Here is a 23,494-nt window from a genome sequence, read left to right as displayed (position 1 = left end):
AGTAAGGGCTTTAAGATAAATATGACTTTGATCCTAGGTTCTTTTTCTAGGAGAACAAATTGGAATGGTTTTTAGCACCCTGTCACTTTCATCTGAACTGGAAGACAAATTCGCTGCTATTTGCAAAATAATCTTTCAGTTTATTAAAATTTATTATTTTTAAAGCTTAGAAGAAACAAAGTGTTGGTCTTCTCAAAAATCAAAGAGAGCTGGACATTTACACAAGCCAATGAGTATACCCATCAGTGCTATTTGTTTCTATAAGTAATTTGAGAAGTGTGAATAGTTTAGTTGTGTTTTCTTTTAAGAGAGTGGAAATACTAAATTTTCCTTTCTAAGTCACTAGGCTGCATTCTCTACCGACTTTCCTCTTCTTCTGTTTATAGTTACCATAAAATGCAATAGTTAATAAAAATATTCTGCATGTATATAAAGCATTACTATTATTATTATTTTGGTTAGGATCCTCTTGGTCACAAGTAACAGAAACCAGTTCTAGCTAGTTTAAGTGGGAAATAATTCAACCTAGAGACAAGAGTGTACCTACTCCTGAAGGTAGAAGTGGTGAATGGAAGATCATGAGGCCTCTCTTTATCTTTTATTTCTTTCCTTTATACTTCATTTATTTTTCCAACATGCTTTCTTAGGTCCACCTGACGGGTGAAAGACCACCAAATCATATCTTCGGAACTTAGATTTTATAGATCTAGCTGCCCAGAGAAAGGATGATCTTTCACAGTCCCCTTCCCTGTTCCTAAGGAGGATTTATCTTGGGCTAGTTGCCCATTCTTAGATTAACCACCCATGGTCATAGAGCAGAAAGAATTGAGAAACTCACCCTAATAAACAGCCTGGGAAGTCCAAAGATGGAGGGAGCAAGCAAACAACCAATTAGATATCCATTAAATGGCTTGTAATTCACAAAGTACTGTTTTTTTTTTTTTTTTCTTTTGAGACGGAGTTTAGCTCTGTCGCCGAGGCTGGAGTGCAATGGTATGATCTTGGCTCACTGCAACCTCTGCCTCCCAGGTTCAAGTGATTCTCCTGCCTTGGCCTCCTGAGTAGCTGGGATTACAGGCATACACCACCACGCCCGGCTAATTTTTGTGTTTTTGGGAGAGACTAGGTTTCACCATGTTGGCCAGGCTGGTCTCGAACTCCTGACCTCAAGTGATCCACCAGCTTTGGCCTCCTAAAGTGCTGGGATTACAGGTGTGAGCCACTGCACCTGGCCCCAAGTACTTTTTAAAAAATAATAATCTGATTTGATCCACAGACAATGACAGACTACTCTGCAGCCAATTCTCTTATGGCACTTTCCACTTTCTAATCTTATTTTTATTTACCTAGTTTCCTCATTAGTCTGTGAATTTTTGTTTTGTATTCTTAGTGCTTGATATTAGGGGGTGTGGTAAACATTTACTGAAAGAATGTGACTAAATCTGTGAGGTAAGATAGTTAGAGGAGAAAACTGGGATTCACTGAGGTTAAGTGGAGGCACTGAGGTCCCGCGAATGAGTATAAAGTCATCTGCTGGAGCCTCAATCCTTTTCCAAGTCACCAGACTGCTTTCTCCATTGACTTTCGTCTTCTTCTGTCTATGGCCAGTGACTCACGTTGCAGGATTTTGGTCTGGTGATTAGAACTGTGAAAAGAATCAAATTAGGATAAAGATGCCATTCATTTTGCAAGAATTTGATTTTGCTCTTTCAGTGCATCAGGTAAGAAGGGCTTTCAACTAATCTCAAAGAGTCTGTACTTTCCCCCTAAATGTTTAAAGGGAGAGAGGCTACTTAGCGTATGTCTAAAACTACAAAAATAAGATAGACATTTTTCTGTTTTAGGTGTTATGTTCCCAAAAATGATTCTCGACCTGGCAGTCACTCCTGGAGAGGTGACCACTTCTCTCATCGTTTTGGTGATGGTTTTTGTTTTTGTAAGAGCTCTCAGGAGCAAGGGCAGAAAGCAGGTGTCTCCTCCTGGCCCTTGGTCCTTCCCCATCATAGGGAATCTTCGCCAGCCTGGAGATCATCCTTACCTTACGTTAATGGAGATGAGGAAGAAATTTCTCCTCAAATTTGGCATGGTGCCTGTCTTGGTGGTAAATGGAATGGAAATGGTGAAACAAATACTACATAAGGATGGGGAGCATTTTGCAGGCAGATCTAACATGCACACATTTTCTTTCCTGGCAGAAGGAAAGAGCCTTTCATTTTCAGTGAATTATGGAGAGAGTTGGAAACTTCATAAAAAAATTGCCTCTAAAGCCTTATGAACTTTTTCTAATGCAGAAGCAAAATCCTCCACTTGCTCTTGCTTACTTGAGGAGCATGTCACTGAAGAAGTTTCTGAACTGGTGACAGTCTTTGTAGAGTTGACTTCCAAGAATGGAAGCTTTGACCCCAGAAATGCGATCACCTGTGTGGTGGCCAGCGTTGTCTGTGCCCTTCGCTTTGGCAAGAGATATGACCACAGTGATCAGGAATTTCTTACGATAGTTAAAACGAATGACGACTTACTCAAGGCCTCCAGTGCAGCTAACCCTGCCGATTTCATACCATGTCTCCACTACCTTCCAATGCAGATTATAAATGCTCCTCGGGAGTTTTACCAGGCCCTGAATGGGTTTATTGCACTACACGTACAAGATCATCTTGCTACATGTGGTAAGGTAAGGATTTAATCTTATACCGGCACAAGGGTTATAAACGAAAGATAATGGTGAAATGCTTTGAATATCATTGGTTCTTTTCACTACAGGTTTGTCACAATGACCTGTACCCAGGCTATTAGTAAATTTGAGGTCCAGACAGTGAGATTGCATGACAGCATTACTCAGTTCTCATATAAAACCCTAAGAAAAGTTCTGAATTCTTTAATCCTTAAAAAATTTCCCCAGAAACGTAAATTTTCTCAGTGTGTGCATAGGGTATATACTTGTATTATGAACGTAAATATAATTGTTATTTAATCTAAATCTGTTTCTAACTTTTTTTCATGAAGGCTTATACTTTTAAAATCCAATTATGGTTGTCTGGTGTATTTCTAACTTGCTGCTTCTAAAGGTTGTTTAATATCTCTCGACGTGACCCCCTTGCCCCATACATTTCACCCATCTCATATGGACACCCTGATTGTTTGCAACTCCTGGCTTGCACAGAAAGTGCAAATATTGAATATTGTGATAAAACTAAGTAATTGCCTGATAAATGATGAAGAATAAGTGAGTTCCTTGAAGAAACAAAGCAATAATTTCATCTCTCCCGTTTCATATCTGGCACCATGATCTCAGACTTACAGGTATCACAAATATTAGCATATTTTTATCAGATAGTATTTTTGAATAATTACAAAGGATACGCTATAGGAAGCTTTCAAATTACCTTCATCTTCCTCTTGAGTTTATTTGTTATACAGACGTGAATTTTAAGATGAAAACACACGTATTAAGTTCCTGCAGGTGGCAGAATGGACCTTTCTTGTGAGGCTATCAAATTATTTGGGGCCCACTTTGATGGTCAGCAGAAGAATAAATTTCTGTCTTGAAATACGTATGTACTAGGAAGAATCCTAATTCACAAGGGCAATTTGCTGAGATGAAGTCATCAAGAAAAAAATAAAACATCAAGAGGTGGGATCATTAAGCAAATGAAGAGGTGTAAGTAGTTAAGTTCCTTCCAATGAAAAAGAAGAGGCAGAAGACAATCTGTTTCAAGGTACCAGACGGGAATTCTAGATCAGGTATAGTAAGTATCAGCATTTGTAAGGTGTATAAACTTTTATTCCCATTCTCTCAAATACCCCAGCCCTCTCTCTTTCTCCATGGTGCCTGAAGTGAACACAAAATCCTTCCAATAGATTTAAAAACCTTTTTTGGCAAGGTGCAGTGTCTCACACCAGTAATCCCAGCACTTTGGGAGGCCGAGGTGGGCAGATCACTTCAGTCCCGGAGTTTGAAACCAGGCTGGCCAACATGGTGAAACCCCGTCTCTACTAAAAATACAAAAATTAGCCAGGTGTAGTTGTGCATGCCTATAATCCCAGCTATTCGGGAGGCTGAAGCAGGAGGATTACTTGAACCCAGGAGGCGGAGGTTGCAGTGATTGGAGATCACGCCACTGCACTCCAGCCTGGGCAACAGAATGAGACTGTGTCTCAAAAATAAAAATAAAATAAATAAATAAATAAACTTTTTAAACATTGCCAACCAATTTCTCTGTAATAAGTTATAGAGAATGCTGATATTTTCAAGTTGTGCTTATAGATACAGGAACTCTTCTTTATTAATTGAAAGAAGTTCCGAGGAGAAAATTGAGTTTGGTAACTTGGTTTTCTATTCCACACTATCAAGATTAAGCATTACAAATCTTAAGCAAAAATGGTTGCAAGGTTTAAGATGATCTATTTACATTCCTTATATTCCAAGACTCAATGGGTTCCCTTCAAGTTATATGGTGATATGGCTCTTCCTGCATGGGATTTAAATCGATATACAACATAGACAGGGATGAAAAGTCATGCTAAGATTTGTCTCCCCAGGATCATATCCGAGACATTACTGATGCTCTGATTAATGTATGCCACAACAAATATGCTGCTACCAAAACAGACACCTTGAATGACAGTGAAATCATAAGCACCGTGAGCGACCTCTTTGGAGCTGGTATGTGAGAGAATTTAGCAACACGTAAGACCAATAAAAATTAGTTGCAATTTGTTGTTATCCATTGTTCAGAGTTTACAGGACTTTGCTCTTCCTATATCGGCCATTTTATCTAGTTGATCTCACATCGTATACATTTGTTATCTATCTTCTTACGTCATTCAGAAAACTTCATTTTGATCTCAGGAGTAGAGACTTGAGTTAATAATAGCCCACAGTTAATGGTGCCTTCACATTATTGTCCATGAAATGACTGTCCTTGTTTATTACTTTCACTTCCAGTCCCTTCACCCAATCCATTGACATTTATTCTGAAACTATTAAAAGTGCTATTGTTTTTGTTTTATGTATTCTTATAAAATAGGCTTTTTGTATTATCATGTACTTCATGTAAATATAATTGTTATTTACATCTAAAGCTGTTTCTAACTTTTTTCATGAATCTCTGTACTCTTACAAGCCAACCATGATTGTCAGGTGTATTTCCAATTGGCTGCTTCTAAAGTTCATGTAATATTGGATGTCTGGCACCCCCCATATTTTACCCATCTCATGTGGATACCCTGATTGTTTGCACCTCCTGGCTTGCACAGAAAATGCGGATATTAAATGTCGTGCTAAAGCTAAGATGACCACTCTTGTACATGAATTTTGCCTCCTTTTGAAATACAACCTTATGCTAAGAAGCAGAATTTCTGGGTCAACTAATGAAAGAATTACTGAGTTTTGATGCACATTGCTAAATTCATTTTCACAGAGACTGTGCCAATTCGTACTGCTACCATATTACTCTCATTCTTAAATTTTATAGTTTCCTTTAAAAGTCATTTTTTATCTATCACATTTATTAGAGTTCCTCTAAGATACTAGACTGCAGGAAGCCAATTCTCAGTATAAGAAAATATAAAATATCATAAGCATTTTAGCAGTTTCATTTTATGTGGAATACTCCTCAAAAGTATTTATTTTTCTTCTTTATACCATATTTATTGGTAATTGGGTTCATTTGTTTCTAGGATCTATGCATTTGTGATCATGAATTCTCTCTGCAAACAGAAGCATTTGTTTTGATTTGCATTATTTTTCCTCATGCAAATGCACGAGCCCCCACATATGTGTGTGTGTGTATTTATTATTTTAATCATGATTTCAATTTGATGGATTATTTCATCTGATTATTTATTATAAAAATGTGACCAGGCTGTACTTTGTATTTTCTTCTGACAACTTAAATAATGCTATGTACAAATATGAGTATTTGTCAGAACATTTTTAAATGCCTGAACATTAGTGAGTACTAAAGACTGTGTGTGCATGGGTGTGATAAATACATCAAGTGAGTTTTTTAAATTTATTTTTAAATTGGCACATAAAATTGTATGTATTTATAATATGCAACATGATGTTTTAAAGTATGCATACATTGTGAAATGGCTAAATCTAGCTAATTAAAATATGCATTACCTCACACAGTCATCATTTTTATGGTGAGAACACTTAAAATCCACTCAGTATTTTTTAAGAACACAATATATAATCGTCAACTATAGTCATCAGACTGCAATAGATCTCTTGAACTTATTCCTCCTGTTTCACTATAATTTATTTTGATCTTGATTCAATGAGATAATATCAATATATTTCAGAAATATATAATACTTCCAAGATTATCAAGTAATTAGCAAATATAAAATTATGGCAGATAACAAAAATGACTAGGATAGAGAATAAAACCATCTGACATGTACAACACAGTTAAAAAATGGTTTGGGTAAAATGTGCACAAAACAGTATTCAGTATAATGGATTACTATATAAAACATTTATTTGCTAAATAAACATATCCGATAGAGTTTATATTTTAATGTAAATAGAGGAATAATGAAAATTAATAAAACCATAAACTTCCACATGTACCTGCTACCTCACTAGTGAGATGTAATAAAATATTTTATTAGAATAAATCAGTGAGCTCTAAACCGTATATTTTAGTAGATAAAATTTGCAAGCACTCTGTTCCATCAGATCTACTATAATTATTAAGATTTATGTTTCCATATTTAACTTTTTTTTTATTATACTTTAGGTTTTAGGGTACATGTGCACAATGTGCAGGTTTGTTACATATGTATCCATGTGCCATGTTGATTTCCTGCACCCATTAACTCGTCATTTAGCATTAGGTGTATCTCCTAATGCTGTCCCTCCCCCATCCTCCCACCCCACAACAGTCCCCGGAATGTGATGGTCCCCTTCCTGTGTCCATGAGTTCTCATTCTTCAATTCCCACCTATGAGTGAGAACATGCGGTGTTTGATTTTTTGTCCTTGTGATAGTTTACTGAGAATGATGTTTTCCAGTTTCATCCATGTCCCTACAAAGGACACGAATTCATCATTTTTTATGGCTGCATAGTATTCCATGGTGTATATGTGCCACATTTTCTTAATCCAGTCTATCGTTGTTGGACATTTGGGTTGGTTCCAACTCTTTGCTATTGTGAATAGTGCTGCAATAAACATACGTGTGCATGTGTCTTTATAGCAGCATGATTTATAGTCCTTTGGGTATATACCCAGTAATGGGATGGCTGGGTCAAATGGTATTTCTAGTTCTAGATCCCTGAGGAATCGCCACACTGACTTCCACAATGGCTGAACTAGTTTACAGTCCCACCAACAGTGTAAAAGTGTTCCTATTTCTCCACATCCTCTCCAGCACCTGTTGCTTCCTGATTTTTTAATGATGGCCATTCTAACTGGTGTGAGATGGTATCTCACTGTGGTTTTGATTTGCATTTCTCTGATGGCCAGTGATGATGAGCATTTCTTCATGTGTTTTTTGGCTGCATATATGTCTTCTTTTGAGAAGTGTCTGTTCATGTCCTTTGCCCACTTTTTGATGGGGTTGTTTTTTTCTTGTAAATTTGTTTGAGTTCATTGTAGATTCTGGATATTAGCCCTTTGTCAGATGAGTAGGTTGCAAAAATTTTCTCCCATTCTGTAGGTTGCCTGTTCACTCTGATGATAGTTTCTTTTGCTGTGCAGAAGCTCTTTAGTTTAATTAGATCCCATTTGTCAAATTTGCCTTTTGTTGCCATTGCTTTTGGTGTTTTAGACATGAAGTCCTTTCCCATGCCTATGTCCTGAATGGTATTGCCTAGGTTTTCTTGTAGGATTTTAATGGTTTTAGGTCTAACATTTAAGTCTTTAATCCATCTTGAATTAATTTCTGTATACAGTGTAAGGAAGGGATCCAGTTTCAGCTTTCTACATATGGCTAGCCAGTTTTCCCAGCACCATTTATTAAATAGGGAATCCTTTCCCCATTTCTTGTTTTTGTCAGGTTTGTCAAAGATCAGATAGTTGTAGATATGCAGCATCATTTCTGAGGGCTCTGTTCTGTTCCATTGATCTATATCTCTGTTGTGGTACCAGTACCATGCTGTTTTGGTTACTGTAGCCTTGTAGTATAGTTTGAAGTCAGGTAGCGTGATGCCTCCAGCTTTGTTCTTTTGGCTTAGGATTGACTTGGCGATGCGGGCTCTTTTTTGGTTCCATATGAACTTTAAAGTAGTTTTTTCCAATTCTGTGAAGAAAGTCATTGGTAGCTTGATGGGGATGGCATTGAATCTATAAATTACTTTGGGCAGTATGGCCATTTTCACGATATTGATTCTTCCAACCCATGAGCATGGAATGTTCTTCCATTTGTTTGTATCCTCTTTTATTTCATTGAGCAGTGGTTTGTAGTTCTCCTTGAAGAGGTTCTTCACATCCCTTGTAAGTTGGATTCCTAAGTATTTTATTCTCTTTGAAGCAATTGTGAATGGGAGTTCACTCATGATTTGTCTCTCTGTTTGTCTGTGATTGGTGTACAAGAATGCTTGTGATTTTTGTACATTGATTTTGTATCCTGAGACTTTGCCGAAGTTGCTAATCAGCTTAAAGAGATTTTGGGCTGAGACAATGGGATTTTCTAGATATACAATTCATTTCATCTGCAAACAGGGACAGTTTGACTTCCTCTTTTCCTAATTGAATACCCTTTATTTCCTTCTCCTGCCTGATTGCTCTGGCCAGAACTTCCAGCACTATGTTGAATAGGAGCGGTGAGAGAGGGCATCCCTGTCTTGTGCCAGTTTTCAGAGGGAATGCTTCCAGTTTTTGCCCATTCAGTATGATATTGGCTGTGGGTTTGTCGTATATAGCTCTTATTATTTTGAGATACGTCCCATCAATGCCTAATTTATTGAGAGTTTTTAGCATGAAGGATTGTTGAATTTTGTCAAAGGCCTTTTCTGCATCTATTGAGATAATCATGTGGTTTTTGTCTTTGGTTCTGTTTATATGCTGGATTACATTTTTTGATTTGCGTATGTTGAACCAGCCTTGCATCCCAGGGATGAAGCCCACTTGATCATGGTGTATAAGCTTTTTGATGTGCTGTTGGATTTGGTTTGCTAGTATTTTACTGAGGATTTTTGCATCAATGTTCATCAAGGATATTGGTCTAAAATTCTCTTTTTTGGTTGTGTCTCTGCCTGGCTTTGGTATCAGGACGATGCTGGCTTCATAAAATGTGTTAGGGAGGATTCCCTCTTTTTCTATCGATTGGAATAGTTTCAGAAGGAATGGTACCAGTTCCTCCTTGTACCTCTGGTAGAATTCAGCTGTGAATCTATCAGGTCCTGGACTCTTTTTGGTTGGTAAGCTATTGATTATTGCCACTATTTCAGAACCTGTTATTGGTCTATTCAGAGATTCGACTTCTTCCTGATTTAGTCTTGGGAGGGTGTATTTGTCGAGGAATTTATCCATTTCTTCTAGATTTTCTAGTTTATTTGCATAGAGATGTTTGTAGTATTCTCTGATGGTAGATTGTATTTCTGTGGGATTGGTGGTGATATCCCCTTTTTCATTTTTTATTGCATCTATTTGATTCTTCTCTCTTTTCTTCTTTATTAGTCTTGCTAGCGGTCCATCAATTTTGTTGATCTTCTCAAAAAACCAGCACCTGGATTCATTAATTTTTTGAAGGGTTTTTTGTGTCTCTATTTCCTTCAGTTCTGCTCTGATTTTAGTTATTTCTAGCCTTCTGCTAGCTTTGGAATGTGTTTGCTCTTGCTTTTCTAGTTCTTTTAATTGTGATGTTAGGGTGTCAATTTTGGATCTTTCCTGCTTTCTCTTGTGGGCATTTAGTGCTATAAATTTCCCTCTACACACTGCTTTGAATGTGTCCCAGAGATTCTGGTATGTTGTGTCTTTGTTCTCGTTGGTTTCAAAGAACATCTTTATTTCTGCCTTCATTTCATTATGTACCCAATAGTCATTCAGGAGCAGGTTGTTCAGTTTCCATGTAGTTGAGCGGTTTTGAGTGAGTTTTTTAATCCTGAGTTCTAGTTTGATTGCACTGTGGTCTGCGAGACAGTTTGTTATAATTTCTGTTCTTTTACATTTGCTGAGGAGAGCTTTACTTCCAACTATGTGGTCAATTTTGGAATAGGTGTGGTGTGGTGCTGAAAAAAATGTATATTCTGTTGATTTGGGGTGGAGAGTTCTGTAGATGTCTATTAGGTCCACTTTGTTTAGAGCTGAATTCAATTCCTGGATATCCTTGTTAACTTTCTGTCTCGATGATCTGTCTAATGTTGACAGTGCGGTGTTAAAATCTCCCATTATTATTGTGTGGGAGTTTAAGTCCCTTTGTAGGTCACTCAGGACTTGCTCTATGAATCTGGGTGCTACTGTGTTGGGTGCATATATATTTAGGATAGTTAGCTCTTCTTGTTGAATTGATCCCTTTACCATTATGTAATGGCCTTCTTTGTCTCTTTTGATCTTTGTTGGTTTAAAGTCTATTTTATCAGAGACTAGGATTGCATCCCCTGCCTTTTTTTGTTCTCCATTTGCTTGATAGATCTTCCTCCATCCCTTTATTTTGAGTCTATGTGTGTCTCTGCACGTGAGATGGGTTTTCTGAATACAGCACACTGATGGGTCCTGACTTCTTATCCAGTTTGCCAGTCTGTGTCTTTTAATTGGAGCATTTAGCCCATTTACATTTAATGTTAATATTGTTATGTGTGAATCTGATCCTGTCATTATGATGTTAGTTGGTTATTTTGCTCATTAGTTGATGCAGTTTCTTCCTAGCCTCAATGGTCTTTACACTTTGGCATGTTTTTGCAGTGGCTGGTACCGGTTGTTCCTTTCCATGTTTAGTGGTTCCTTCAGGAGCTCTTTTAGGGCAGGCCTAGTGGTGACAAAATCACTCAGCGTTTGCTTGTCTGTAAAGTATTTTATTTCTCCGTCACTTATGAAGCTTAGTTTGGCTGGATGGGAAATTCTGGGTTGAAAATTCTTTTCTTTAAGAATGTTGAATATGGGCCCCCACTCTCTTCTGGCTTGTAGAGTTTCTGCCGAGAGATCAGCTGTTAGTCTGATGGGCTTCCCTTTGTGGGTAACCCGACCTTTCTCTCTGGCTGCCCTTAACATTTTTTCCTTCATTTCAACTTTGGTGAATCTGACAATTATGTGTCTTGGAGTTGCTCTTCTCGAGGAGTATCTTTGTGGCTTTCTCTGTATTTCCTGAATCTGAATGTTGGCCTGCCTTGCTAGATTGGGGAAGTTCTCCTGGATAATATCTTGCAGAGTGTTTTCCAATTTGGTTCCATTCTCCCTGTCATTTTCAGGTACACCAATCAGACGTAGGTTTGGTCGTTTCACGTAGTCCCAAATTTCTTGGAGGCTTTGTTCATTTCTTTTTATTCTTTTTTCTCTAGACTTCCCTTCTCGCTTCATTTCATTCATTTCATCTTCCATCAGCAATACCCTTTCTTCCAGTTGATCGCATCTGCTACTGAGGCTTCTGCAATCTTCACGTAGTTCTCGAAACTTGGCTTTCAGCTCCATCATCTCCTTTAAGCCCTTCTCTCCATTGGTTATTCTAGTTATCCATTCTTCTAATTTTTTTTCAAAGTTTTTAACTTCTTTGCTATTGTTTTGAATTTCCTCCCGTAGCTCAGAGTAGTTTGATCGTCTGAAGCCTTCTTCTCTCAACTCGTCAAAGTCATCCTCCATCCAGCTTTGTTCCGTTGCTGGTGAGGAACTGCGTTCCTTTGGAGGAGGAGAGGTGCTCTGCTTTTTAGAGTTTCCAGTTTTTGTGTTCTGTTTTTTCCCCATCTTTGTGGTTTTATCTACTTTTGGTCTTTGATGATGGTGATGTACAGATGGGTTTTTGGTGTGGATGTCCTTTCTGTTTGTTAGTTTTCCTTCTACCAGACAGGACCCTCAGCTGCAGGTCTGTTGGAGTTTACTAGAGGTCCACTCCAGACCCTGTTTGGCTGGGTGACAGCAGCGGTGGCTGCAGAACCGCGGATTTTCATGAGACCACAAATTCAGCTGTCTGATAGTTCCTCTGGAAGTTTTGTCTCAGAGGAGTACCCGGCCGAGTGAGGTGTCAGTCTGTCCCTACTGGGGGGGTGCCTCCCAGTTAGGCTGCTCAGGGGTGAGGGACCCACTTTAGGAGGCAGTCTGTCTGTTCTCAGATCTCCAGCTGTGTGCTGGGAGAACCACTACTCTCTTCAAAGCTGTCAGTCAGACAGGGACAGCCTCTGGAGGTTCCTGCTGACCTTTTGTTTGTCTGTGCCCTGCCCCCAGAGGTGGAGCCTACAGAGGCAGACAGGCCTCCTTGAGCTGTGGTGGGCTCCACCCAGTTCGAGCTTCCTGGCTGCTTTGTTTACCTAAGCAAGCCTGGGCGATGGCTGGTGCCCCTCCCCCAGCCTCGCTGCCACCTTGCAGCTTGATCTCAGACTGCTGTGCTAGCAATCAGTGAGACTCCGTCGGCTTAGGACCCTCCGAGCCAGGTGCGGGACACAATCTCCTAGTGTGCCGTTTTCCAGGCCCGTTGGGAAAGCGCAGTATGAGGGTGGGACTGACCCGATTTTCCAGGTGCCGTCTGTTACCCCTTTCTTTGTCTAGGAAAGGGAACTCCCTGACCCCTTTCACTTCCCGAGTGAGGCAGTGCCTTGCCCTGCTTCGGCTCGCGCACAGTCCGCTTCACCGACTGTCCTGCACCCACTGTTTGGCACTCCCTAGTGAGATGAAACCGGTACCTCAAGCAGAAATGCAGAAATCACCAGTCTTCTGTGTTGCTCGGGCTGGGAGCTGGAGACCGGAGCTGTTCCTATTCGGCCATCTTGGCTCCACCCCATATTTAACTTTTAAAATTGATTGTAGAAATAATTTAGTTTCTTCTTTGGGTATAGGGAGGTTTTCCCAAAATCATTGATTTTACTCTCAATGTTTCAATAATCTACCAAGATAGATAACTGCTGGTTGCTTAAGCCTTGATATAAAAAGCAAAATTTATGATAATCAAAATAAAGATCCTGATAGTCACACAGATAGTTATAAATCTTGGATATAAGGTCCATGGCTCTACCGTGAGTGAAAGCAGTGCTTTGCATGCACTATTCATGGCATGTTCTTTATTCTAGAGAATAAAGTTCCTTGTGCTAGAGAATAGAGTTGAAATATTCCACACAGAAGTCCAAATTTTCACACTACACTGTACTCTGCTATAGACATCATGGTCAGTAACTTTATTTGAACAGCTTACCTTTACAATAACTTATTGCAGTATGAAGTCATATTAGAAATTTTCTGAGTTAAGAACTGAAGAAGCCAGTTGCTCACTTTGAGAGATTGCCATGTTCAACAGATGTGAAAACAGGCTTACAAAGTGAAGTTTGGAAAGGAGCTAACTCTGTTCTGCAGCTATATCTGGGTATACTTATTGTGCATATTGTGATGCAAGTTATTTAGAAAACAACAACCTTTGTCTCTTGTGTGATCCATGTAAAATATTTTACCATTTCTATGATGCAAGTTTCTCATTTGTAATGTGAGGATAATTGTGGCCCCCATCTCAGATGACAATGTATTTAAGTGGTCAATGTTTGGTAAACATATTCATCATTACCCATGTTGTCATCATCATCAGGAAAATCTAGAAATTAAACATATTGATTTAAAAACTTATTTTTTACTACTGGTTTTATAAGATTTGAGTAGGAAACACAATAACATTACTTTTGGCATTAGGTCATCATAGAGGTGAATTTACGATTAAGACAGTGTAGAAGAGCTTTTTAATGTGGAATTTCTGAGTTTTAGGTTTTCAAGAATTGATTGAGTACATTCTTCGATGTAGTAATCATAAAGTAGCCCTTGAAAAAAGATGAAGTTCGGCATACAGAGTTCTTTGCTTTTATTTTCAGTAATGAAACCATTTAGCTGATGTATGGATAATCTCAAAAATAAAGATACTCTGTTTAAAGAGTGAAATCGAAACTATAAAATATCCATTAAAACTTATTCAAATAAATTGAATCTGGTCAACCCTTCATTATGTGCTCATATAATGTTCAAATTTAAGTATTGGCTCTGCCTTTTATGAATTCAGTCACCTTGAGCAAAACCCATAATGTCTTTGAGGTTCAGTAAAATTAACATAATTAGTTATACATTTCCTATCTATATTACGATTTATAAAATATGTATTATATATGTATGTCAACGTATCATATATATGTTATATATTGTGTGTATATACACACACACACACACATACACAGAGAGAGATAGAGAGCACACTCCTGGATCAGAGTAACTACTCAATAACTTCTTATTTTTATTACAAATAATAGCCATTATTATTATCTACATCAATGGTGTTTAATGTAATACAATGCTTCCTGTGTTTTCACTAGTCTTATAAATAGTACTTATATATTTTTAAAATTTTATTTTATTTTTAATTATGTTTACAAATATACAACATTTTAAAGTGATATAGTTCAGTACTATTGAGTATATTCACATGGTTGTGCAACAGATCTCTAGAACTTCTTCATCCTGCAAAACTGAAATCCTGTGCCCATTAAGCACTAATTTCCCCTCTCCTTCCTTGCCCTCGGCAATTTCCTTTATGCTTTGTTTCTATGATTTTGACTACTTTGGAAACCTCTTATGAGTGAAGTCATGTAGTATTTGTCCTTTTGTGATTACCTTATTTCACTGAGCCTAATGTCCTCAACGTTTATTCATGTGGTGGCATGTGACAGAATCTACTTTCTTAAGACTACATAATATTCCACTGTATGTATACATCACAGTTTCTGTATCTATTCATCCATCAATAGACATTCGGGTTGTCTCTACCTCTTAGCTATTGTGTATAATGCTGCAATGACCATGAATGTGCAAATGTATCTTAAATATCTTGCTTTAAATTTTTTTTGGATATATAACCCAGAAGTAGGATTGCTAGATGATATATAAATACTATTTTTAATCTTTTAGAAACTTCCATACTATTTTCTATAGTAGCTACACTATTTTGAACTATCCTAATGGGTGAGAAGTTCAGCAAAGCACATATAGTTTGGAAATGACCTTAATAATAATTTTATTATGATTCTATTATTTTTTGGCTAGATTTCCTTCTGCTAATTCTTATTCTTAATCTAACTTCTAAATTCTTAATCTAATTTCTTTAGATTTCTTTCTGCTAATTCTTAGCAGTCAAATACGAAATAAAATGAGCAAACTGATTTAACTATGCTTTTTTTCATGACACTCGGTCTCTTGGTTCTTTTTTAGGGTTTGAAACAGTATCAACATATCTATATTGGAGCTTTCTTTATTTGATACACTATCCAGAAATTCAAGCCAAAATTCAAGAAGAAATTGGTAATATGCTTTCAGATGAAAAATATAATTCTTACAATTATCGTTTTTCTTATTAAATCAAAAAATAATTTTCTTTAAAGATGGAAACATTGGGCTGAGACCACCCAGATTTGAAGACAGGAAAATTTTACCATACACAGAAGCTTTCATAAATGAAGTATTCAGACATGCCTCTTTTCTTCCATTTACTATTCCACATTGGTAAGCATGTAATTCTCCTTTAAAACAGCCACTAGTGGTGGGGTGGAGGCATTGAAGAATCTTAGACATTGGAATACCTGAAGTTCTTTAAAATGTACATTGTATTATGGTTTTAATATTACTTTAAATCTTATTTTATTTTTAAACACTGTAATAAAATTTTTGTGTTCAGCAAAAGCACATTTTGTGAACATTTTTCATTACTAAACTATGTTGTCATTAACTTTTATTTTATGTGTACTAACCACAGGGTCAGAAAGTTATGGAATGTCCAAACAACAGCTAATCCAACCATAATATGTATTGGGCTGTGAAGAGTCACGCAAACTTGCTTAATTTCAGCTAAGGAGTTGACTTAGCTTCCTTCTTATATGGATTCATTTTTAGTAGCCTAGAATTTTGCTGGACAGTAAACTAAGGAAGCTAATGTTGTCACAATGAGATTAAACTGAGTATTCATTTGCAGATACTTGAAACTTTACGGAATCTTACTCCAGAATCTCTAGCACGCAAATGCATGCCAGCAGAGATTAGGTAGATAGCTTCATTAAATGCATCTGTGGGGAACCAAAGTTCTAGTAGTTTGTTCTGTTTTTATTCCACATAATTAAAAAGTATTAAAAAAAAAAACACCTGGAATTCTCAGTGTTCGTTCTTCCCTCTCCCTTTAGCCAGTGGAGTGGGAATATCTCTCTTCCCAGGAGACTGATGTAATCATTTAGTAATTGGTGTGACAGCATGCAGTGTCCTTAGCTCAGTGTCCCAAAGGACAAGACCGCCAGCTGAGCAGAGTCAAGGCCAGACAGCAAGTGACATAGTTCCCTGTATTTTGCCCCTTGTTTGCTCTCTTTATTCACACACAATGGCTATTTTTTCACAGTGCTCCATTTTTTTTTTTTCTAGCTGCTATGTCAGATCCTCTCTCAGTTAAAGCAAATTTCATTTTAACATAAGTTTAAAAAAATTAAAAAGTTATACCTATTTAAAAGCAACTCTTCTGTCCCAATAACTTTTATAAGGTGACTTAGGGTGCTTCATAAGAGTATTATCTCTACTTCTGCTACATACCCAGGAGCAGAGAGGCTCTGCCAAGTTTATAGGCATCATTTGGAATGAAAGTGATCATCTAATTAGGGCCCTGTAAACTCATCTGAGGGTCTAAGTGATAGAGAGAAATATGTATTAGGACATAGATATTCATTGTATTATTAAAAGTAAGGAAATACATTAAAATGTAAAATTAAAAGAACTACTGCATTGGCTAATGAAAGCAGCATGATATGAACCAGGAATTTTGTGCACACAAAAGAGCTACCTTACTTATATTGTTTAAGACTGATTTATTCTATTACACTTGGAAGTTTATTGTTTTTCATTTAAAATGAAAATAAATCAAAGACACAAAATATGATAAAATAAATTTAAACAAACTAAATGAAATAAGCTTAAGTAAAAGCAGCAAAAGTTTTCTATTACATGTAACATATATACACAGATACAAAAACACACAGGAAAGACCAAACCATATCTTATTGCATATGCGTTTCTTAAAAGTTGTGTGGAAAGCCACATATACACATGAAATTTAAGGAACATAAAAGGAGAGAGAGAAACTTTACAATTCACTCTTATATTTTAATACCAGTGAAATAAAATTTTACATACCAGGTTTCCAAAAACTAGGAGCATATAACTTCTATGAGTAGAATCTGAGCAGCTGAATCCATAGAGGGAGTGTGGACAGGGATGTGTTGAGATAGGCAAGTGGCTATGCATGAGAAAAGGTAACCCTTCCCAAAAGCGAGTCTATTGCTTGTTTGGTCTTCCCCCTTGTTGGGTTTTGAGAAACTCAATAAATAACATTCATATTATTTGCCAAAGCTCAGTACCAGCCACAAAATAGACACAAGTAAAATAGAAATTATATTATTAGCTTTTTAAATAATCAGAGCTAGTTTTCACAATGTGGCTTAGAGCTAGATCAAGTAGACCTCGAAATTGACATACTTCTCTACTCAGTCTCCGGCTAGGTTGAACGCTTTCAGGTCTCCTGTGGAAGGACAAAATCTGACCCTCCAAGCTCAGCCTATTTCTGATTGTAAATTAGATGTACCTTCATTACAAATTGGCTAATCTGAAGAGAGAACCCAGAAGTAGTGAGACAATGCCTTCTCTCAAACTGATCAAATTGAAATATTTCTGCTTCTCTTGGGGAAGTGAGTGTGAGAGTAGGTTAGCGAGGTAGGGAGTGCCACAGGGAAACATAAAATGATTGAATCCAATCCATGAATAATTATAGAGGTATAAAGGGGAAAGGCAAACAGGTTTCAGGAAGGAGTTTGAGTATCAGACTAGAAAAATAGAATATTTGCTTTGGAGGCAACTTAGAGACCCATCCAACACAACCAACACCTTCGTTTCATAGCTAGGAAATGGAGTCGCAGAATAGATAATTTGCCCAATATCCCACTGAGGGCAGCATCCAAAGTTCAGATTTCCTTGCTCCAATTCCATTGTTCCTTCTACCCAGTACTAAAAGGTGTGACATTTTGTCTTTCTAATTTATTAATAGTAGACACAAACACATTGAGCACACAGAAGTACTTAATAATTCTCTTAATCATTTCCTGATGTAATTGGATCTGCCTGCTTATGGTCAACTCTGTCATAGAAATATTGAGATAATTTTCTATGGAAATGTTTAGCTCATGGAAGTGCTTTGAATATATTAAGTGCACAATATGCCTAATATATGCAAGAAAAATAAATTATTAATTTGACAAGAAGTGGAAATTGTTTTAATTAATGAAAGAATGAAGATGCATAAAGATATATTATTACAGTAAAAAAAGACATAAATAAAAATAGTCTGTCAGTTGCAGGTGGCAGTTTAGAGATGGGTAATTCGAATTGACAGGATGTACTGTAATGCTGTTTTTCGCTTTCTTAGTACTACAGCAGACACCACTCTGAATGGCTATTTCATTCCCAGGAAAACTTGCACCTTTATTAACATGTATCAAGTAAACCATGATGAGTAAGTCACCAGAATTAATCTTTTGATAAATTTTCTTGCCTGCTTGGTTGTTTACTGTTTCTTAATCTGGAAAAGACTTACAGTCTTCTTAGCCAACCTTCACTCCTGTTTCTCTTGAAAGATATTGGAAAGAAGTTCAGTTTCTCTCTTCATCTATAATGCAAACGGTGATATACTGACACAAATTGAGGAAAAATCCGATATAGGGCAAATCCAATTTCAAAAGTGAGCTCATTGGGAGAGATTGGGGCCGAGGACTTCATGGGCTCACCCTTTGCGTAGTCATGGCTAGTACATTGAAATGGAGTCTGAAATCCCCCACTGGAATGTAAGCCACCAAGCAGGGATTTTTTTTTTCTTTTTTTGTTTGTTTACTTGTTCCTCTACCCCAGCACCTGGATCACTGCCTCACACATGGTTGGCACACAATAAATATTTGTTGAATAAAATAGTGTTAGAAGTTCACCCACATCAGCTATGAAAGAAAGGGCTGAGATGAGAGTACCTAATGAAGTGAAAGTGAGGATAATGACAGCGGCGGTGGTGAGAATGATGATTACAGCTAATATTTATAGACTCCTACTGTGGGCAAGGCACAAAATCTTGCAGTATCTTTCCTGAGCCTCAATAGTAACACGATGCTTTGGTGCTATCATGATCCCCATTTTACAGGTAAAGAAAACTTCAGCCAGGTTAAACACATTGCCTAAAGTCGCATGTTCAGAAGGTGGCAGAGGTAGGACTCAAATCCAAATGTGTAAATTTTATATAATGGAAACCAAGTGCTTCCTGTAGTGGTCAGGGCTTGATGTCTCCAGTAACTGGCAGAGACTGCATTCTTATGCACTCAGCAGACAGTAAATATGTTATACAGTCTTTTCTCTTCACCCAAGATCTCATCTGACTGATGTTTCAGGCTGCAAGCTGTAAGAGAGGGAAGTGATTATCCTGTGTACCTAATGGCAGCTTCACAATCTCTGTAAACAGAAAGATGGCAGAAGACTATGCATATGCTGTCCCACTGCAACACTTACTGTCACAGAGATTGACACTTCCATTTTCCACACCTAGGCATTTTGAAACCACTATAAGAAGAAATACAGCAAGTGTATATTTCATAACATTTATTCTTCCTTAGTATAATCCTAAGTATTCTATCAATAATATCCTAGGAACTGGTGATTATAATGAATATTGAGTAATGTGCAAACAAACTGAGTTAACATGGGTGCTCCTAAAGAAATACCATTTGTATGGAGGCACTTGTTTAAGCTGAATGAGTATGTAATTTAAGACTTGATATTATGGGAAAATTCTTCATATTTAATTAATCTAAAGCATAGGTCACAAACTCAAGCACTTATTGAGCAATGAAAAATACCAAAAATAAGTGAATTGCACTTGGTGAAGCACTGTGAGGAGGGGAGGTCATCTGCCGCACCTAACTCAGCTCAGTAAACTGTTGGCAAGCAGGACAATGTCCCAATGTTGTCAGCTTTTACAGTTATAAAAGAGAACCTGGAAAATGCACATTTTCATGTGAAATCTTATTTTTAAATGTTGGCAATAGTAAATTATTTTTAAAAGATTATGAGAGCAAACCAAAATGTATTGGAGGACTGTGTACAGAACTAGTCCTCTAGGTCTGTGGTCTCTGGTACAGACAGAAACCAGTTTCTCCTTCTAGAGAGATGATGACATCTACACACAAAGAGGGCCAGTTCTTTGTGAAGCCAGGTGGGTCCCTGATACATGGTTTAGGACCTACAGAAAACATGCTAGCATTGGTTGTCATAAACAAGCCAAATACGGTGCCTGTAACAAAAGACAGAGATAGAAGAAAGAATCAGGTATACAGTGATTTGGGAACTGTGGGCAATCCCTCAATTAGAGCTGCTTTCTGGAGACCCAGATCCTCTCTGTATTGTTGTAAAAAGGCCATTCCCTAAACATGTTTTTTACCAGAGTGAGAGATGTGGCCCAGTCTCATCATTCTTATTCATTCTGCTTAAAGCAAAAGATATTGAATATTTATTACTTTTTATTTATGTCACCATTTTGGAATATTCTTATGAGAATTTTATGGAATTCTTCATTTAAAATAATTAAATTCATGGCTAACCCATACCTTGAAGTTAGCTTGCAGGAAAGCCGAGCTAGAACTGGCTCCTGTATAGGGTTGGGCATGAAGCCAAAACCATCTCAACTCCAAGCAGAACTTCGCACTTCAGCTAGTTCATATGCTTAGATTCTCAGACTGAGTGGAGGGTTTCTTATTCAATTCAGAAAAATTGATGAAATAGATTTTCAAGTATTTTATTCACCAATGAATTGGTAGTCATTTCAGTGAAAATTAAGTGTAATTGTACTAAATCTTATCATGACTAGATTTGTCAAATATTAAAGGAAAAAGTGACATATTCATAATTATATATAATCATACGTCTCCATAAGTACTTGTACATATATGTGTATATATACTTCATTTATGTTTACCTCCTTTCTCTATATATAATTTCTAAGGAATATTCTAAACTTAAAGTAGTTCATGAAAAACAAAATTATTGTGGAAAAGTTGCCAACAATAGCAAAAATGAGAAAATAATTTCTTTTTAAAATGTTGTTTTTGTCTATTTTATGCAGAACTACTTGGGATAATCCTAGCTTATTTAGACCTGACAGATTTCTAAACAAAAACAGAGAACTGAATAAAAGTCTCGTCGAGAAAGTTTTGATATTTGGAATGGGCATCCGAAAGTGTCTGGGAGAAGATGTTGCACGCAATGAGTTACTCACTTTCATCACTACCGTTCTGCAGCAGCTCAAGCTGAAAAAATGCCCCAGAGCCAAGCTAGACCTGACTCCTACATACGGGTTAGTCATGAGGCCAAAACCATACCAACTCCAAGCAGAACTCCACCCCTCACGTAGTTCATCTGCTTAGATTCTCAGACTGAGTGGAGGGTTTCTTACTCAATTCAGAAAAACAGATGATTTGAGTTTATTTAACTAGCAATGTGTAGTTTATTCCCCTGAGCTATGCTATGAATTCAACTCTCTGACATATTTTATCAAGTATGTGGTATAGCTTTAGTTCCAATCTGAGACTTACAGTCGTGTGAGGATATTTTAAGATAATAATAAAGTGTGATGTAAATCAGGGGGTTTAAATCCAGATCTCACACAGTGGTGTCCCGGGTGTCATGTGAGTGTGAGTGGAAGGGAAAAGTGAGTGGCAGATTGACCAGGCAGGCAAGGGGACTCTGTCTACCTTCCCTTTATGCTAGCTTCAAATAAACAGGCATACTCATCTTTGCTTTAAATATGGGGTTCAGAATAAGAAAAAGGTTCTGATGTTAAATATTTTCAGTGATCTAGGGCATAGGTGCACAGGAGGGCCAGAGAAGGGAGCTAGAGTAGCCTAGCAGAGAGCATTGCATGGTCACAGTAGATGAGCTGGGCTAGAGTTAGAGAAGTAGAGAAAAGGAGATGACAGGGATTGCCTCAAGCCAATTTTTGTATCAGATTATGTATTTTTGTGTATTAAATTTTTAATTTTAAGGCAAATTGGTGTTTTCACAATGTTACCAACTTCTTTTGGTACATGCCAAATTTATATATATATATAATTAATAGCTAACCAGGACTGCTGTAATAACAGAACACCAGAGGCTAGGTAGCATAAACAACAGAAATTTACTTTCTCACAGTTCTCGAGGCAGAAAGTGCAAGATCAAGGTGCCAGCAGACTTGGTTTCTCCTGAGGCCTCCCTCCTTGGCTTGCAGACAGCCGCCTTCTCACTGTGTCCTCACAGGGCCTTTTCTCTGTGTGCACACATCCCTGGGGTCTCTCCCTCTTTTTATAAGAACAATAGTCATAATGTATTAAGGCCCCACCTTAAGAGTCTCATTTTAACTTCATTATTCCTTTTTAAAATTTTTTTTATTTTTATTTATTTATTTATTTTTGAGAGGGAGTCTCGCTCTGTTGCCCAGGCTGGAGTGCAGTGGCACGATCTCAGCTCACTGCAACCTCTGCCTCCCAGGTTCAAGCAATTCTCCTGCCTCAGCCTCCTGAGTAGCTGGGACTACAGGCATGCACCACCACACCTGGCTAATTTTTGTATTTTTAGTAGAGATGGTGTTTCACCATGTTGGTCAGGCTAGTCTTGAACTCCTGACCTCGTGATCCACCTTCCTCGGCCTCCCAAAGTGCTGGGATTACAGGCATGAGCCACTTCACCTGGCCAACTTCATTATTCTTTAAAGACCTTATCTCCAAATACAGTCACATTCTGATGTACTAAAAGTTGGGATGTCAACACATCAATTTCAGAGTCGGGGGGGTGGTGGGGGACACAACTGAGCCCATAATAGCATGTTATGAGAACAAAACTGGCTGCTGATTTTTAAAAATGCTTTTAAATGTAAGACTCAGCACTAAGCATATGCTTTATTAATTGGATTTGTTAACGAGCTAAGGCATATAAGTGAACTTAAAATGGGCAGTGAAAGAACTAGTATTTCAGATTGAAGGTTTGAGGTGGAGTTGCATTATAAAGGATGTGCAATACAAGCTGGGAGGTAAGAGAACATCTGGGATCTAATTCAACTGGGGAGAACAGTGAGAGAGATGTGGCTCTCTAGATGATGATGATCTTGGCCAAGATGTGACAATGGAAGCAGAGAACTTTTAAGCAATTCACAGACATTGAAAATTAAACTCAGGGCTGGGTATGGTGGCTTATGTCTGTAATTCCAGCACTTTGGGAGGCCGAGGCGGGTGGATCACGAGGTCAAGAGATTGAGACCATCCAGGCCAACATAGTGAAACCC

The 23,494-nt window shown here is 37.6% G+C and overlaps 2 protein-coding genes across 3 annotated transcripts in view; one reads left to right on the top strand and one right to left on the bottom strand.

Annotated features, from left to right (window-relative positions):
• Window positions 1-23,494, bottom strand: part of ALDH1A1 (aldehyde dehydrogenase 1 family member A1) — a 193,179-nt gene that overhangs the window by 147,542 nt on the left and 22,143 nt on the right. The gene's annotated exons all lie outside the window — the stretch shown is intronic.
• LOC100582268 (cytochrome P450 1A1-like) lies at window positions 1,862-21,671 on the top strand. The gene is given in 6 exon segments (XM_004087051.2): window positions 1,862-2,671; window positions 4,540-4,663; window positions 15,331-15,420; window positions 15,501-15,621; window positions 18,572-18,658; window positions 21,302-21,671. Coding segments are annotated over 6 exon segments (1,602 nt in total).

Source organism: Nomascus leucogenys, chromosome 1a (assembly GCF_006542625.1).
Source record: "Nomascus leucogenys isolate Asia chromosome 1a, Asia_NLE_v1, whole genome shotgun sequence".
NCBI classification, from domain to species: domain Eukaryota; kingdom Metazoa; phylum Chordata; class Mammalia; order Primates; family Hylobatidae; genus Nomascus; species Nomascus leucogenys.
This window is presented reverse-complemented; position numbering and strand designations above follow the sequence as displayed.